This window comes from Poecilia reticulata, chromosome 5, assembly GCF_904066995.2.
Source record: "Poecilia reticulata chromosome 5, P_reticulata-male-v2, whole genome shotgun sequence".
NCBI classification, from domain to species: domain Eukaryota; kingdom Metazoa; phylum Chordata; class Actinopteri; order Cyprinodontiformes; family Poeciliidae; genus Poecilia; species Poecilia reticulata.
Window position 1 is genome coordinate 16,504,316 of NC_088834.1, and position 18,878 is coordinate 16,523,193.

General features: G+C 37.9%; 2 protein-coding genes across 2 annotated transcripts; one reads left to right on the forward strand and one right to left on the reverse strand.

Moving 5' to 3' along the window:
• The first annotated feature begins 1,059 nt into the window (after positions 1-1,059).
• On the forward strand, positions 1,060-8,935 carry atad3 (ATPase family AAA domain containing 3). The gene is made up of 16 exons (XM_008409774.3): positions 1,060-1,252; positions 2,453-2,529; positions 3,447-3,548; positions 3,633-3,692; positions 3,779-3,848; positions 3,927-4,092; positions 4,186-4,255; positions 5,005-5,160; positions 5,258-5,314; positions 5,395-5,520; positions 5,600-5,724; positions 5,820-5,871; positions 6,817-6,887; positions 6,962-7,129; positions 8,027-8,135; positions 8,217-8,935. Exons 1-16 carry the CDS (start codon positions 1,060-1,062, stop codon positions 8,637-8,639), a joined length of 2,025 nt encoding a protein of 674 aa, XP_008407996.1. The 3' UTR covers positions 8,640-8,935.
• Positions 8,936-11,109: 2,174 nt separating this feature from the next.
• On the reverse strand, positions 11,110-15,564 carry ssu72 (SSU72 homolog, RNA polymerase II CTD phosphatase). The gene is made up of 5 exons (XM_008409775.3): positions 15,291-15,564; positions 14,529-14,672; positions 12,326-12,465; positions 12,092-12,210; positions 11,110-11,975 (listed from the first exon to the last, which is right to left on the reverse strand). Exons 1-5 carry the CDS (start codon positions 15,368-15,370, stop codon positions 11,874-11,876), a joined length of 585 nt encoding a protein of 194 aa, XP_008407997.1. The 5' UTR covers positions 15,371-15,564; the 3' UTR covers positions 11,110-11,873.
• Positions 15,565-18,878: the final 3,314 nt, after the last annotated feature.

An 18,878-nucleotide genomic window follows, 5' to 3' on the forward strand; every position in this document is an offset into this window, starting at 1 on the left:
CAGTAAGTGGAGTCAAACTGGAATAGTCTAAATATTGAATTTACCGTAAGAATATTGATCATTTTAAGCTTCCACCCATTGCCTTGAATGTGTAAAACAAAAGTTTTGACATTAAGACGTAAACTAGAGGTGGGGCAGATCGATCTAAAATATAGATATCGATACCAAGTCAGTATAGGTCTCTAATTGATACGTCAGTTCCACATTCACTCCTGAATAACTTTTTTATTATTGTGGTTTCACAACTTTACCATAAGTAAGATTTTTCTGTGATTTGCTCTCAAGTTATATATTTTGTATACTTAATTAGAAAACAGTGCACACAAAATAATTTTTTCTATTGTTTCTGTAGTATTTTGTAGACGCCTATAAATTTTATCTAAATTTGCATATTGAACCCTAGGCTTCAAAAGAATGATTAAAATCGCCTGAAGATCCGAGGTTTGATGATAAATAAAACCTGTATTGGTACCTGTGATACTGGCACTGTATTTCGTTGGTATTTGATTGATTCAAAATTCAAATTCAAAAATACTTTAGTGACCCCAAAGAGAAATTAAATAACTCATACCATTCAACTTCTTCAAACGTATTATTTATTAGTTATTGTTATTTATACAACAATATGCAGCATTGCACTCGTCTAGAGTAAACACGTGGATTGAATAGTAAATGAATTTAATTAATTAATAAATGCACACAAATCCGACCCAGTGATATATATTTTTTTGGAGTTTTGTATTTAAATCTATCAGTAACAACTGACTTTCCAAGCATGGAATAGCCTGACGCAATTAGAAGAAAGCTTATGTCCCTCGGCGGATGCCGTACATGTTGTGGGTAGGGCCTTAACGGATGACCTCCACGGTCGTCCAATTAAAAAATAGAATACTCCCAGAGAGCCAATCGCCGCTGCCGTTCTTCACCTGAACCTCCGCTACGCACCGCACATGCGCAGTCTGTCTCAGCGTGTCACGCGTGTGGAGGAGGTGCGGTGACAGAGCTGTAAATCCTTCCTCGGAACCGGCAGAAACTGTGCTTTAATTCCTTCTCGGTACCATGTCGTGGCTGTTCGGACTGAACCGGGGCCAGCCCGAACCTCCTCCTGGTCTGCCGACCCAGCCTCCACCGCCTCCTCCGCCGGCTGGAGGCTCCGACGGCGGTGGAGATAAACCCAAGGACAAATGGAGCAACTTCGATCCCACCGGGCTGGAGCGGGCTGCCCTGGCGGCCAAGGAGCTCGACAAGTCCCGTAAGTGTTCCGAGAGGTTAGGGGTGGGTCAGCGCAGAGCGGTGTGGATTTATTACATCTGCAATATAGCAAACAAGTAAAAATATGCTCATGTGCATCCTGATCCATTCTGCTGTTCAACCCAAGTGATGCAACAGTCTGGATCAGAACATTTGTTGTTTGTTTTTAATTTATTTTAATTATTTTTAAGTATCTTTGTTCTGTGTAACAATTTTAATTTGTGCTGCAGATCTGCAGATTAGATCTTGATCTCTATGGGGCTATAACCTGGTTACATCAAGAAAAATTAATTATAAAATGAATAAAGATTAACCTGTTTTTAGTGTAATTAGTGAATTTAACCATTAACAAAAATAAGCTTAAACTACAACCACGTGTATTCAGTGAGCGTGCAAAGGTCACAACCTTGCAGTGGAGGTTGCTGCAGGTGTTGTACCTTGTCGTTGCATTGCACCTTTATTCCATCACTTTACCCCAAAACATCTACGTATTTTATATAATAGACCATAAAATTATGCATAATTGTAAGGTGGAAGAATGTAATAAGAAAGCTGAAAAGTGTGGCATGCTTTCATACTCTAATCGTAAATAAAATCAAATGTGATTAGAGCACTCAAAGTTGTACTTAAGTAAGAGTAGCACTACTTGGACTTATTTCTACTCAAGGCAAAAGTTTTCATTCAAAAAAATTCTCAAATAAGACGGAATAAATATTGAGTTTTTCATTATTTTCCAGGTGTGAATGGGGAAAATGAACTGGTATGAAGAAAACATCAGTGATTCCAGCCATGTATTTTTAGTGTTACATTCTCTTTTTTAAGTTCAAATACACAGAAAAATACCTTTAGTCCTACATTAAGCCATCAGTAAATCTGCTTTTTAGGTGTTACAGAGGTAAAACAAATTATTTTCATAGTCTTTACTTGGATATAAAACACACTTGAATGATATGGGGTCCTGGTATATTTCAGTACCACATTTTGAAAATATTAAAATCACACCAAAGAGTGAAAACTTCATTAAACTGATTTATTCCCCCCCCCAGTTATGTATTTGCAATGAATTTCTGTGCACTAGTTTGCTTTACAGTTGATCTGTTAAGCTACGATAATTAGCGTTAGCACTGTTTAGATAATATTTGTGTTGATAATAAGACATCCTCTGAATTTAGAGCAACTTTTTGCTGTTTTTCTCTGCCAGGTCATGCCAAAGAAGCGCTGGAGTTGGCCCGGATGCAGGAGCAGAGCACTCAGCTGGAGCACCAGAGTAAAATGAAGGTACAAAGACGCGTCGGGCTTTAAGAGCAATAAAATATAAGACATTTCTAACAATTTTGTTTGCAGATTTCCTTTGCTTTTTGATTTATTGTCGCATTAAAAAGTTTCAGATCATCAAACAAATTTTAATATTGGATAAAAATAACCAAAGTAGAATATAAAAGTTGATTTAAAACGACAGTTTCATTTATTAAGAAAAAAAGGTATTCGAAGCAACTCGATCCTGTGTGGAACCTAATAAGTGCCATCAAATATTTGTAAAACAGGCTGTTTTGTACGGCGGCCTTTCTTTTGTATTAGGAGTACATTACTGCCGAAAAACTCTGAGATTAATCTCATAAATGTTCTAGAAAAAGGACATTTGTGAGTTTCAAAAGTTTAAAATGTCCTTGAAAATTTTTACATTAATTTTAGAAATTTTCTAGACAAAATAATTAGTTTGAAAAGTCAAAAATTATCTATAAAATATTCATACATTTTGACATTAAACTCAGACATTTTCTAGAAAAAAAAAATTGGAAAATTTCCAAAGGTCGAACATTTTTGATTTTCTGATACTTTTTCTTGTCTAACTGTCAAAAGTACAGGCTTTCTAAGACCTGTATTATTAAGATATATATCATGTATGAAGAATTTGTCAAGGAAGGTGTGAAAAATTACTAATTTATATAGACACATTTATCATAAAATTATGAACACAAAGTGTAAAAATGCTCTGTAATTTAAGATCTAAATGCATAAACACCCTGAAAGCCCTCTAGGAGTGTTTTACTGTTTGAATGTACTTTGTAAATAATTTTTGTAGCATTACTAGGTCTTACGGTAACCTTTTTATCATGAAAACAACATAGAAAAGCCAGATTCTTTACTTTTAATGTCTGTTTATGAAGCTTTTTGTTGGGTTTTGACTTTAACAGGAGTACGAAGCAGCAGTTGAGCAGCTCAAAGGTGACCAGATACGCATCCAGGCTGAGGAGAGGAGGAAGACTCTTAATGAAGAGACAAAGCAACATCAGGCGGTGAGAACAGTGTTACTGTCGCCTTGCTGCGATCAGGTGGTTGAAGACGTTTGACTACCTTTTTGTCTTCTACCGTTTTAACAGCGAGCTCAGTACCAGGATAAGCTGGCCAGGCAGCGATACGAGGAGCAGCTGAGGCAACAGGTGAGGGCCTCATGTGCGAGCTCAGATGAAAACCCTTTGGAGCGAGACGCCAAAACATCTGAACGATCTAATTTCCCACCTTGCAGCAAATCCTGAATGAAGAAAACCTTCGCAAACAGGAGGAATCCGTGCAGAAACAGGAAGCCATGAGGAAAGGTAGGTTCCTCACTGCTCCGATCTTTTAAAACCTGCTGAGCTCGGGTTGATGGGGTCGCTATGCTGCCGTTTCTATAGCGACCATCGAGCACGAGATGGAGCTGAGACACAAGAACGAGCTCATGCGCATAGAGGCGGAGGCGAAAGCCCGAGCGCGCGTGGAGAGGGAAAACGCAGACATCATCCGAGAGCAGATCCGACTGAAGGCGGCCGAGCACCGGCAGACCGTCCTGGAGTCCATAAAGTGAGTTTCATTCAGAAAGTGTTTGTTGTGCTCAGGAGCAGACAGGCGGACCTTGTTCAGGTGTTCTGACTGCTGGTGTGTGTTTACACTCAGGACCGCTGGTGCCGTGTTTGGAGAAGGATTCAGGGCCTTTGTGTCCGACTGGGACAAAGTTACTGCCACGGTGAGCGATAAGTAAAATATTCAACCAAAAAACAAACAGCTGAAATATTATAACTAAACCCAAGTTTCAGTTAAATACATTTAACACAATAAAAGTATTTCAGTTTCATATTTCAACTATCGTTAAATAAAACATCTTATGGAATATTAAATAAATACATTATTTATTGAACTCTGATCCAAAACAGCAGTTTAGCTACTTAACGAACAGCTACACGTTGGTGGAATCAACTAACCAGCTCTTTGGTTACCTAGCAACTTACTCACTCTTTGGTTGCTGAGCAACGACTTGTTGAGTAACTTTCCCAGTGGCAGTTTAATGTTTTGCTACTGTGCCTCATAACTGCTAAAAAAAAAGCTGTGGATAAAACAGAAAAAAAACTTTACTCGCAATAAAATTTCTCTTTTCTTGTAATCCTAAAATGTTCTTCTGGTAAAATTGCATCTTTATTCTGCTAATTTTATGACTATATTCTTGTAAATGAAACAAAAATCCTCATAGTCTTGACTCTTATACGTCCAAATCACAAAGGGGATGATTGAAATAAAAGCCACTTTTTGAAAATATTTTCTGTCATTTGTAATGTCTTTTCTTATTAAAGAAAGTAGAAAAATAGATTAAAATCAGATCTAATATGAATAAGTCATATAGTTTTATTTTTAAGCCACATCACCCAGCCCAAGTTGCTGTTTTTTTTCTTTCTCATTTACATATGTTTTCTTGAGTAACCTCTCTGTTCCCTCTACTAGGTGGCTGGCCTGACCCTGTTAGCTGTAGGCGTGTATTCAGCCCGAAATGCAACAGCAGTAGCAGGACGCTACATTGAGGCCAGGCTTGGAAAACCGTCTCTGGTGCGTGAGACGTCCCGGTTCACCGTGGGAGAGGCCATCAAGCATCCAGTCAAGGTGATAAAATAAGCACAACGTCGTTTACCTTAACTTTGTGAATCACATCTCATCAGGCTGAATAAAAGCAAATCCTGAATCTTATTTATGTGTTCAGACAACAAAGCGCCTGAAGAGCAAACCTCAGGATGCGCTTGAGGGAGTTGTGCTCAACGTAAGTGGATTTCATGAGTAAATGCTGCTGATTTAAAACGTTAAAATATTTTGTGACGGTTGCGTCTTTCCCTCCGCCAGCCTACCTTGGAGGAACGTGTGCGTGACATTGCCATCGCAACAAGAAACACGAGGCAGAACAACGGCCTCTACAGGAACATCCTCATGTACGGTCCGCCCGGCACGGGAAAAACCCTGTTTGCTAAGGTACAGCTGGCACCTGAGAGCGGAAAACGTCAAGCTCAAACGTGTGTAGTTAAGATCAACTGTTGTGTGTGTTGAGTAGAAGCTGGCAATGCATTCTGGGATGGACTACGCTATAATGACCGGCGGTGATGTAGCACCCATGGGTCGGGACGGTGTGACGGCTATGCATAAAGTTTTCGACTGGGCCAGCACAAGCAGACGGGGGTACGCTGCTAAAGAAATACAGATTATTGCAATGTTGTTCAGGGGGGTTTAATTTCCCAGAGAATAAAATAATCCAACACTTGTTTCTTTGACAGGCTGCTGCTTTTTGTGGATGAAGCTGACGCATTCCTTCGCAAAAGAGCCACAGTAAGTTTTTCCACCGCTGGAACTTTTCCACTTTTTGTAATTTTACAACAAAAACAACTCTGGCATTCTAATTGGGATTTTTTTAGTATTCAGATGATTCATGTCACAAGAAAAATGTCACATTCTGTAGATTTTATTTAACCAGTAAACCTTTTAATACAGTAATATAAATACATCAAAATCCATGGCAGACTTTTCAGGTTTTCATTCATAGCAAAAGTTAATTATTATTAAGACTGGAGAAAATTGCAGAAAAAATGTATTGCGATGTAAGCGTTTCATGTCGGTCGATATCAATAATTATTTATTTGGTTTTTGTTCTAAATATCTGGAATATGACCAGTGTAATGGTGTGACCATTCCTGTTGTTATCAAGTTTTCACTTTACACCGTTGTTTTTTTTATTTTTAAGCAATTAAGAGGCACAGAGGCAAAACCTCAAACTCATGCTGCACAACTTACTCAACAGTTGTTGAGTAACAACAGTTACTCAACAACTGGTTACCTAGCTTGGTTACCTAGCAACTCTTTGGTTGCTAGGTAACCAAAGAGTGAGTAAGTTAGTTGATTCCACCAACATTACTTAGGCTTGGCTTTGAGAGGTTCAGCGGCTACACTTTCTTTTTGCCTACATCTCCCAGAATTCTTTGCGGTTATGGAGTAAGTGGAAATTATAGAAAATTCTATTGCACATATTGATATTGATTTATTGCGATATATATTTATTGTTACTGATCCAGCCCTACATTATGATTTCATAGTTGTGTATTTACATAAAGTACCTTGAAAATAAATTGAGGTTTGGGTTAATGTGAGCAAGTCACAGAGCTGTGAATACAAGACATTTCATATCACAACTGAAATGTTGGAAAATTCCTGTGGTTAGTAGGAGGCTGTAATGTAGAGGAAGTTGCAATTAATCACCTTTTACTCTCGTCTTTGTAGGAGAAGATCAGTGAAGACCTCAGGGCCACTTTGAATGCGTTCCTGTATCGCACTGGAGAGCAGAGCAACAAGTAAAAATGTGTTTCTCTCGCAGGTTTTGATCTTCTCCCAACATGATTAAAGTTTAATTTCTCCTGTACTGTAGGTTCATGTTAGTGTTGGCCAGTAACCAACCCGAGCAGTTCGACTGGGCCATCAACGACCGAATAGATGAGATAGTGAATTTCGCTCTGCCGGGTCTGGAGGAAAGGGAGCGACTGGTGCGGTTATACTTTGACAAATACGTACTGGAACCGGCCACCGGAGGGCGACAGTAAGTACCGACTTTAAACATCGCAATTTAGTGGTAATTAGTGAGATAGAAGCGGCATACAATTAATAGTCGATCAGTGATTTATTAGATTAAAATTAGTTGAAAAGGATTCAAAAGTAACATCGCTTCAACCTTCTTTTAGTGTTGTAGTTTGGCCGCCATCCAGCAGAGGGCGCTGTTGATCCCCATTAGGTGAAGCAAGTTACAAAAACAAAGATTGCGGCGGTGTCTCAGAAAGGAAAAGAGGAACTGTCCAAGCAGACTCTGTTGTGGGATACAAAATGCCACTTCATGTTTTGAAAATTAAACACTTAATTTGTTCCTAAATTCAGCCGAGCTGCGTCGTCTACTGGAGGTCTGGATGGGTGATGAAGGCGAGAATGTGCTGACGCAGAAAAATTGTCACGACTGTGAGAAAACATGAGGCTAAGCACGGTTGATATTTTTTTAGGGCTGTTGCGAGTTAATGCACTTTATGTTTAACAAGTTTAAGTTTTCAAGAGCAACTATAGACGGTACTCCTGTATGAACATTTCTGTTCACATTTTAATCTCTTCATCTTTTATTTTTCTATTGAGCAGCCTAAGATGTTTCTGTTTTTTGCTATGTATTACAAATAGAACTTTAACAATGTGAGAAAACTACAATTTTCAGTTTATTAAGTCGGTATTTAATACAGCTGACACAGATTGTCAACATTTATGTATTTTAAATTGGCATATTAGGAAAAATGTAGCCCTTTATGTTATGGAAAGACAGTGGGACCGCTTGATAAAACAGAAAATGGCTGCTTATTAATTAATCGTTAGTCGATTGATAAGTTCAATCAACCTTAGATGAACTAATTAATCGATAACTTGAGTCCCTAATCAGTGCATGCTTTGTGTTTCTGTGAAGGAGGCTGAAGCTCGCCCAGTTTGATTACGGCAAAAAGTGTTCAGAGATCGCCAAGAGGACGGAGGGCATGTCAGGAAGAGAGATCTCCAAGCTGGGTGTGGCCTGGCAGGTATGCTTCCCTCAACCATTTTGGATAACTTTTCTTTAAAGTACAACATCTTAAGAAATTAATCATTTCTTTACTCTCCAGGCTGCAGCGTACTCCTCCGAGGACGGCGTCTTGACAGAAGCCATGATCGACGCTCGGGTGGACGACGCCATCAAGCAGCACCATCAGAAGATGGACTGGCTCCGTGCCGAGGAGGAGGCAGCGAAGAGCCTGACGCCTCTGCCTGCCGGGGCTGGAGCTGCCATAGGGAAAATGGGTTTCACTCTCCCTCTCAAGGAGACGCCTCACGCTCAGGAGGTCATCGCTCCAGTCTTTGAAATAAACACACAACCAGAATCAGCAGAGGCCAAACGTGTAAACTCAGTTATACAAAACTGTGTAGATGTTGCAGAAGCCGAGTCTAAAAAAACAGAGGATGGTTTAACCGAACCTGACAGCGAAGACAAACCAGGAAAACAGGAGAAGACCGGCTCCTCTCCTCCGAAAGACAGAACCCCAGTCTGAGTTATAACAGGACTGTCTGGATTAGAAAGATTAACACTCTGTCCTCTGAACTAACTGGTCTGAGACTTCATGTCAAAGATGGCCGAACTGAGACAAGATTAGTTTACGGTTGGGAGAGATAATTAAGTCTTCGTAACACAACTGATGCCTGAATCTTTAATTTTCATATGAAATGTATACAATGTAAACAAGTAGTTTATGTAGAAACAAGACCATGTGTTTGTCATTATACTATTATGAATGTTGTGCAAAGTCATGTTTCTCTGTAAGAATAATTAAAACCTTTTTTTAACAAACGGTTCTATTTTCATGTGCAAATAATGTTTTTGAGCCACAGCAACTAAATGGTAAATATAGCTGAATAAGGCTGTTTCTGATCTAGAGGACCCTTATCTCATATGCAATCATTAATCCATTCACATACTGATGGTGATGAACTACACTGTATCCACAGCATTTAACAATCAGCCATGTGGAGCATGAACTCCTGTTAAATGTACAATGATTAGCTGGATGTCTAATGGTAATCAGTTTGAAGTCAAACTCAGCTGGACACTATGACTGACAACCGCATTATGATAGAAGGGTTTCACATAAGTTATATTAATTTAGTTTTTGTTTTAAATATATGAAATACTGTCAAAATCGTGACTGTTTTAGCCGCTTTTTCACCCCACGCCATTTTTATTTTTTTTATTATTTTTAAGCAGCTACGAGACACGGTGGTGACTTGACGGGTTGTTGCTAGGTAACCAGAGAGCGCGTGAGTGTTAGTTGTTGCTACTCGCCTAGCTTAGCTAGCCTTGAGACGTTGATGGGCTAAAGCCTTTCCTGTGCCTACATCCCCCAGAATGCTGTACTGTTAGTCGGAGGGGTATCGGCGCCATCTTTGGTGTCCACAAACACAACCGGCGAAAACGACATACTCGCAGATTTTTTAAATCTAAGTTAGCAATGGTACGAACTTGCTGTGTTATTGGGTGTAATGTTAGGTCACACGACCGCAGCTGTAAAAAGATAGAAAACGGACTTTCATTTCACAGTTTTCCTGCCTGGAAACAACGCGAGGGGGCTAAGGTATCTGAGCTAACAAAAAGGCGACGAATGGCCTGGATATCAGCGGTCAGACGTCGTGATATCTCAAACGGGTCGTTATGTTCAATTTTCGCTATTTTTTCCATGTAGCGTTTCTTGGCTTCTGGGAGAAGCTTTTCGCGATATAGCCCACTTTGTTTCAAACTGCTTTTCAGCATTGTGGAAGAGGAGAATCCAGCGCTAACTCGACGAAAACACCGGAAAAAAATTGTTTTGGTCTGTGGACACCAAAGATGGCGCCGAGCGACGTACGTCATACGCTGTGACGTAATCTCCAAAGCTCTATTAAAGTTATTGAAGATTCTACTTTCTATTGTTATTGATCTACGCCAAACAGTATTTTGAATTAGAACCTGTTTTTATTATTTACATACATAAAGTGCTTTGAGAGACTAGTATACTATATATTTAGTCCATTTATATTTATTCAGTGGATGAAAACTAAAAGATCCCATAAAATATGCAGCTGTGTGTTGATTAACAGAATAAGGAGGTTGAGTTAATGCTGAAATCTGCTGGCTTTCCTTAGAAAACTTTTGAATGAATTTGAGTAATTAACAGCTTATAGATCAGTTGGAATGCATGTGTGATTGAACTTATTTTATTTGCAAAGTGCCTCTAACATTTGTTGTCAGTTGGCGCTATATAAATGGACTGATTTTAATTGAATAGTCATTAAAAATGTCATTTATTTCAGTAGTAAGTTCACTAAGTGAAGCACATTTTATATACAACTTACACAGAGATTGATGTTTAAAACCCTTTATTTCTGCTTATTTTGATTTTCTGCTTACAGCTAATAAAAACGACACTTAAGATTAGAATATTACATCGGGATCACTATATCTGAACAAAAGTCCCGTTTCTCATAGTTTTGATCCAGCCTGTTTTCATCTGGTTTGAATATCAGAACTAAAAGTCATTTTGTTGTTGCTGTGAGAGTTAAATTGGCTCTTAGTTCATTAATCTATTGTTCACTTAGTCTGAACTTCTGAGTCGACACACACACAACTCTATCAGAGTTGTTGCCTGTTGCATTTGACTGGAGTTAAGACAAACAGATTATCCTGTTTTAAATCCAATTGTTTGCATTTGAAAACATTGTAACCTTTACTGACTGTAGGTAAAATCAAGATTACCGACATGCTTAGATAGAAAATAATTTGAACCTGATAAGACAGAGAAGGATTTAAGTGCATGAATGTCTTCACTGGACTTTAACTGAAATTTGGAGGATAAGAAAAAGGGTAAGCAAAATTTATTGTAATTTTTTTTCCCTCCACAAAGTCAGGAACATGTTAATCTAACAGTCTAGGTCTTAATGGCTGCTCCAACTTTCAGAAATCAGAGAAAACGCAATAAAACAAAGTCAGTAAAACGTCTTACATGTCTCCTTTAGTAGATTCATTTGTACATACAGAAAAATCAGGCACTCAAGAGTTGAACTTGCAGTTTGAAAATAATTACATTGCTTCAATTCTTAAACATTTACAAAAAAAATACTATGCCCTGAAAGACAGCATTTCAGAGTTTAAATATAAATCAGCACATTATAATGAAACCCACCGCAGGAGCACCTCTGAGATGTCTTTGTTTGGTTATTCATCACTAGCCCACCCTCTTTAACTTAATTCAGATTATCTACAACACACGGTGCACAAACAACATATACAGTTCAATCAACGTTTCTCCTGTGTAAACACATGTACACGGTCTCATACCAAAATTAAAATTCTCATATTAAACAAAAATGCAATTTAAAATTAAACAAATGAGCTGTAAATGTGCTCTACTCAACAAAGAAGAGAAAAATGAGAGCGGGTCGTGGGGGAGCTGCGGGTCGTGGCTCTCCCTGAGGAGATGTGGTCGAGTGATTTTATTTTGGGTCAGGGGAGGACCGCGGCCGAACCCTGATCTAGAGGAATAAAGGCATAATGAGAGCAGCGAGTCCGACCTCTGCAGAGAGGAACAACCCATCATAACCATTACTTCCAGTAGCTCTCAATCTTTAGGTCCTGGCCCAAAGCGTTGAGCTCCTGTGCACCAATCATCAGCAGAATACGCAGCCTGCTTCTTCTTATTCTATCGACTGATTGCTTGGGGTCTGGGTGTGTGTTTATTGCAAACTTGTGTCATGTATCAGTAGAAGCAGACGGTGTGGAGAAAAGGCCTGTTGCTCTTGTCCTCAAACTCCTGCAGGAGCTCGTCGATTTCGTTCTCCATGTCGTCCGTGTGTTGGATCTGATGACGACGACGAAGATGGAGACAGCTTAGACACAGATTAACTGATCACGGGCTGGTTGAAAGTTTTAATAAACTGCATATTTGATGAAGAAAATCCTGAATTAGATACTTACACACTGACACAACTCGCAGATGAGGAAGGCTCCCAGCGTGGCCTCCTCGTGGTTGTCCTGAATGTCTACATTGATTACATGAACTGGTTGTAACGTCTCCTGCTCTCTTGAATTCAAATCTAGAAAAACAAAAACAAGTCAGGATGTAATCTTTTTCAAGTGTAAATGCGATTTATCAGAGGTTATAAATAAGAATCTGTAGTCAGTGATTTGATATTTAATAAACAATCTCACCCTCCAGCACTTGGTCATAGACTCTCTCTTCACAGGTTATGACCAGGTCGAATTTATCCTTGCACAACTGAAAGCGCTCTGGTTTTGCCTTGATGCGCTTGTTGCGGTCCAGCATGTGTAAGATCCCATTCTGTGTATATCTGATAGGTGAGGAAGTCAAGGAAAGCAGCAGCAGCCACAAAAACAGAACAAAATCACCTCCCCCCACAGCTACACACACAAATGTATGTTTTAAAAAGCCTGAGACTACTGCTCTTCAGAGAAAAAGGGAAAAATGCTTTGAATGTTTAAAGAGCAAACAGCGCCCTCTGGTGGTGACGTCAATAACTAGGCCACAATTTTAAGAGAAAAAAAACTGGACTTCCTGTGAAATAAAGTTTAGACAACTGTTGCCATTCAAGAGTTTTAATTAAAATCAATATTTTCAATACGTCACATTTTTCCTCCATCTTCTACTTACAGGTTATTTAATTTTTTTGTAACTATATCACAATCTTCCTACTGCATCCCAAATCAGGCGTTTGCACAAGGTTCATAGGATGTCTGTGCACCTTCTGGTCTAAAACTCATAAATCTGATTTCAAGGGTTTAAAATGTGGACAAGCAGAGAAACAGTTTGATCTTCTGGCTACCAAACACTAAATCAGAGGTCTTCAACTAAAGCCCTCAAGGTCTGATGTCCTGCAACTTTTAGATGTTTCTCTGCTTCAACCCACCTTAGTGAAATCAAGAGGTCATCAGCAGGACTATGGAGAACTGGACTGCATACTGAAAGGTGCTTTATGCATTTGATTCTGGTGTGTTGGCTCCAGGAAACACCTAAAGGCTGCAGGACACCGGACCTCAAGGACTGGAGTCAAGACCCCTGATTTAGAGTTTCAGCACAATTAAAAAGAATAAAAAGAAATGCAAAACCTTTATGAAATAAATCATTGCCTTTTTAGGGTTATATTTTGAGCTTTTATAACCTTGATAGTTTGAAAGTGGCTTTTCCAAATATGCTTTAGGTATAATCCTAGAGGTTAGCCTAATAGAGAAATCACAAAAAAAATGAAAAAAGGATTACTTCACAATTCACATTTTTTAACTTTAAAAAATGATGCATTTTAGGTGTTGGAGAGCATAATACAGCTCATGATTAGAGAATAATTGCACATGAGCAAGGTAAAAAACAAAGCTAAAAGTTTCATTCTTTTGGTGCTTTACATTTTGAAAATCCTTTTGTTCTGCAAGTCCTGTTTTTATCTTTAAACTTTTTATAGTTTACATACAACATTGAACTTTAAAGATGTTTGATACACCTGAACTGACAATTACTAAATAATGTCCCTTCCATTATAAGAGCATCTATCCATGTGAGCCTGAACACTTCAAATTGGCACAACTTTCACATTATGTAAAGTTTTTAAACAACTTAAACTGCATTTTTTAGGTTAGAAATTTAAAACTTTTTAAAGTCATAGACATTAAATTATTCAGGGGCAAAAGGACTAAAAATAAGTAACATGGCTACTGGAAAACTGAGAGCATTAAGCTATAGAAAACAATCCTAGAGTAATTTTTTCCCCCACATAATTACAGTTTTCCATAAAACTTACCCAGGATTACTTACCATTAATATAAACTTTACCCCAAATATAGTTATTTTTACACTACAGCTTTAAACATGAGTTTTCATAGGACTTCAAATATGTATGGTTTTGTTTTCCAGCATCATACCTGCTATCCACAGAGGTCGTTTTTTCTTTTTTCACCCACCAAAATAAAATCTACTCACCAGGTTGTGCAAAGAACCAAGGCACTAGAAACTGATCATGGTGCAAAAAAACTCAAAAATAAAACATAAAACAAGGGGGTGGGAGGGTTAAAAATAAAAAGCATCTAAAATATATATATAAAAACAAATTAAATATAAAAATGACAAACAGGTTACTATTGCCAACAAAATCCACTTACTGTTCTAATGCAACTGCTGATTGCAAGGTTATTTTCACACCTTATTTTACAACCATGTGTCAAACATTTTCAGACTGCGTTTGACTTGAGGAGCTCCCATTGTTTGTGCTGTCCCAAGACGACCACCTAGCCAAACTCCAAACAAACAATACCATCCATGTAAGACTTTCAGATGGGTCATGTTTACTTAGGTGTGTGTGTGAGAAAGAGCGAAAGAAAGGGGAAAAAATGAGTGCGAAGGGGATACAGTTCCTTGTCCTTTCGGACCAAGTCGTTGTACATCTGTTCATAAGTTGTTTTGAAGTCATACACATTAGGTTTATCCGGGGATGGACCAGGTAGCTTCACATGAGACCCAGTCCCAAATGATCGGACGTCAAATCCACGTTTGCTGTAAAAAAGGAAAGAACAAGAGAATAAATACATTAAAATCAATTTTGTCAGCAAGATAAGCGATCGTCCTATCATAGACTGTCAGTTTTTGATTAAAGTGTAGAAATCCTTCTTCCCGTGCTTTAATTATAAAAAAAAAAAAAAAAACTTTATTGTAAAGCAAACTATTCCTATTAAAAACACACAAGGGCAGGAAACTCCTCGGATCGTGTTATGAAAGAGCTGAATGACCGGAGTTGCACAACTGCAGTTCTTCTGGAATATTTCCGTCCAGGGGGCGCTGTTGTCAACATGTGAAGCCGGGGGGAAACGATCTAATCACTAAGGCCTCGTGTTTTAAAATCCCTGCGTCTGTTTTTTAAAAGAAAAATCAGTTCGGTTGTTTCCTTCAACCAGCACATGTAAAGCCGTGTGAACAGGATGTGTTCAGGGTGAGCTACACCCTCGGCGGGACACTCTAGAAGTGAGTCCATTGTTAGAGAGCGATAAAGGCCCGACGGACCGACACCGCGTCGGTACTGGTTGTGACCGGCTGGGAAAGCCCCTCCATACAGCACAGGTTCACTTGGAGTTGGTTTTCTTGTTCTGTCTCGTCTTCCTGGCGGGTCGTCTTTACCTGAGGATATTGTGCGCTTCCATACTGCGGTTCTGGTTGCTCGAGCAAACAACCGCTACACGCAGCGGCTGGCTCGGCATTGCGACTCTCCGGCTGAGACTAACTAACACCAGCGGTCAGAAACTAAAACGTAGTGGTTCTTTTGGTTCCTGTGAGGAAAATAAAACATAAACAATAAACCCCTACAGTAAGTTAAAAGGCACGGAGTTTCAACTACGAACACCGTGAGCACCGCTCCCGTTTATTTGAAGCAGGAAGTTAAAATGGCGGAACCAGAGACGCTGAAAACGGCTTTATAAGGTGATGTCATCAGGGGGCGGGGCTTCGTATGACGTCAGTAAAACAAACGTTATCCAAATATTCCTTCATTATTATTAAAAAGTAGAAGTAAAGGTGAAAAAGTCATTAGGCGAATTCAATACACGCAGAAGTATTTATTTTTAATAAATAATAAAAAATAAATAATTATTTTAAATAATTATTAAAAAATAGATTGAAATTTATATTTCATTTGTATCGCACAAATAGGGCCTTCAAGTTGCCATCTTGCCAAATAGGGCCTTCAAGTTGCCATCTTTAGTTACCTTGCCAATTATTACACTTTTGTACATGCTTATTTCATTATATTTGTTTTAAAACCATCTCTAGGTTAAACGGTGGGTACTGCAGTTGAATTTTCCTGTTGGTTACAAACGATACAGTTAGCAGATTCACTTTTTAGCACAGCGTTAAACGCAGGGGTGAAAGTATGGGGGTACGGTCGGGTACTGCGTTCCCCTAAAAGATTTAGAAGGGGTTCGCAGTACCTGCAAGAGAGGGGAGCGGCTGTCTGCTATAAAAAATCAGTGGATTCACTGTGCAGCTGTGACTGATTAGTTTTTCAAGAACAATCTAAAACATGACGTAATCAGTTAATAAATAACTTTTTTCCCACTTCATATTGTTTCTGAACTGTTCGTGCTTTGCTACCCAGGTGAAAAAAAAGTATACTTTAGTATACTAAATTTTAACATACTTTTATCGATGTACTTAAACTGTACTATTTTGGAACAATTAATTTTGTGCTTAGTATACTTTAGTAGTATTTAAATAGTATTAAATTACAACTAATAGTATATTTTAGTATACTATACGTACCTTTTTGGAACAACTTCAAGTGTACTTAAAGTATACTTTTTAAATATATTTCAGAGCTTTATTATATTTTGATATAATTATTGTATTTTGAGTGTAATAATTCTGTCTCAGAATTATATTAAAAATATATATTTAATATACTTCAAATATATTTTAAATATACTATTAATATATTAGTAATGTATTTAAATTACACTTAATTTTTATTTTTGATTTCCTGCTATTGATAATAAACTACAATTTTAATTACTTGTGAAAGTCTTTATTCCTACATACCTATTTGGTAAATGACATGCATAACTACACTACAGTACTTACATTGTTTTAGTCTAAAATTACATGGAAAGAGTAATTACACAAGATGTTCAACGTAATTCAAATATTGTTTTATTACAGACATTTTAAAACCGTCTAATTTGAATCAAAACATTATAAACTTAACATAAATTATAAGTTTTCAGGTCAAAAGGGAACACATGAACATGAAAATGTAAGTGTGACAATAAAACATGAAAGTGAGGATCAACGAAAGAACATTCCCGTTCACTGCACCTTACAGGAACCTACAAAAAAGAACAATAGAACAATTAGACAGAGAAAGAATTTGTATTTAAAGAGAACAGAAAAATGGCAAATAAAAAAATAATACTTACAATTTTAGGACGTGGACTCGCCATGTATGTGACATCATAAGAACTGATGATGATGATTGGGACCAGATGCCTGGGGTGGAAAAACATTTCTGGGTGTCTTCTTTGCCTGTTTATGTTAGAAGTAGAAAAAAATAGTCAGCAATGTCATAGAGTCAGTTGACGTTGGCATCAACAATGAAGCTGTTTTAAGTGTGGACTTAAGGAGACAAACTACCTTAAAATCTTTCCATCCATGATCTGAACACACTGATCCTTGCAGGGTGGTGAGGGGGGCTGGTGGTGCCCATCTCCAGCAGCCATCAGATGAGAGGCAGGGTTCACCCTGGACAGGTCACCGGTCCATCACAGGACCCTGAAAGCCAACAACAAATAAAATGTATGAAAGAGAAATGTTAGATTAACAAGGGGAACAATTATTTCCAGTTATCTTTAAGTCAAATGATGTTTATTAAGCACTTGGTGTTGGTAACACACCAGTTCTTGTTGTTGAAAATGTAGCTAGCTCCTCTTTGAAAAAACAAACGTACATTATGAAGACGATGTGGAGGTTCATCTTCAGAGCTGGTTGGTGATCTGGTGGAGTCAGAGCCTCTTCTGAGACAGAAAGTCTTTAGGTTTTCTAACACCTGATTGCTCTGGCTTCCTCTTTCATTTGCTTAGTTAGACTGCAAACATATATTGAAGATAAAATCATTGATGAACGAGTTAGAACAACAACCTCACAATATCAAAGTCTCTCTGTCTTATGGAGCTTAATTAAAAACAATTGCTTAATTGCGACTAAAGTATAAGTCAAAAGCCTCCATGCAGTTATAACATGACGCTGAATGATTCCTATTGTAATAATCATACAAGTTACAATAAAATTGATAAATTATTTATAAAACCAACGTAAGTTATATATCTGTACTGCACTGTTTATAATTAAATGAAGATAATTAATAAGCAAACTTACCACCAGCTAGCCACACTTAGCAGCCTTCATCCCTCCGAGCTCCTTTTGTGACACACATTTCATTTCCATCGGTTGCTGTCCCGTTGTGTTGTTCTCTAACTCGGATTAAGACGTCACCAGCTTGAATTTACCTAAATTAGTAACTATTGTCAAGGCCCTCTCTACTTTTAAGGCAATATTATGCGAGTAAAAATGGCGAATTTGAACAGCGTCTGTTTTCTTCCCTGCGTTCAAGTTTTTTCTTCTCTTTGTGGCGTGTGTAAATGAAATAATACCGCCACCATCTGGTCTGGAGTATTAACTGGAGCTAATGCCGTTGCTCATAAGGTTTTACATCACACATCTGTAAATTTATTGGATACTTTCTTAAAAATTACATTATGATTATAATTTTTTTATTGTATGCAATTTTAATAAATAGTAAAAGATTAAGGCACTTAAAATTCATACATATTTATTCATATTTTGTTCACTTAAAGTATACTTTTATTTAATATATTAAAAGTGTATTTTGGTACAATTATGTTTAAGTGCGTTTAAAGTACTAATTTCGAAATTGGTACAAGTGTACTTTTAGTATACTTCAGATAAACTTATAGGTAGTACACTTAATAATTAGTATACTTAAAGGATACTTTCACAAATTTAAGTATGTTTGAAGTATACTAAAGTATAGTTTTTTCACCTGGGTAGAGCAGGGCTGCAATACGTCGATCGCGGAAGGTTTTGAGTCGATCTCGGCAAGTGACAAACTGAACGCCGCCAGGATGCTGAGACCAGCACGTCCTCCTCTGATAACAACAATAATAATCATTCTAATTTCAACAAGGTGTTGCGCAATTC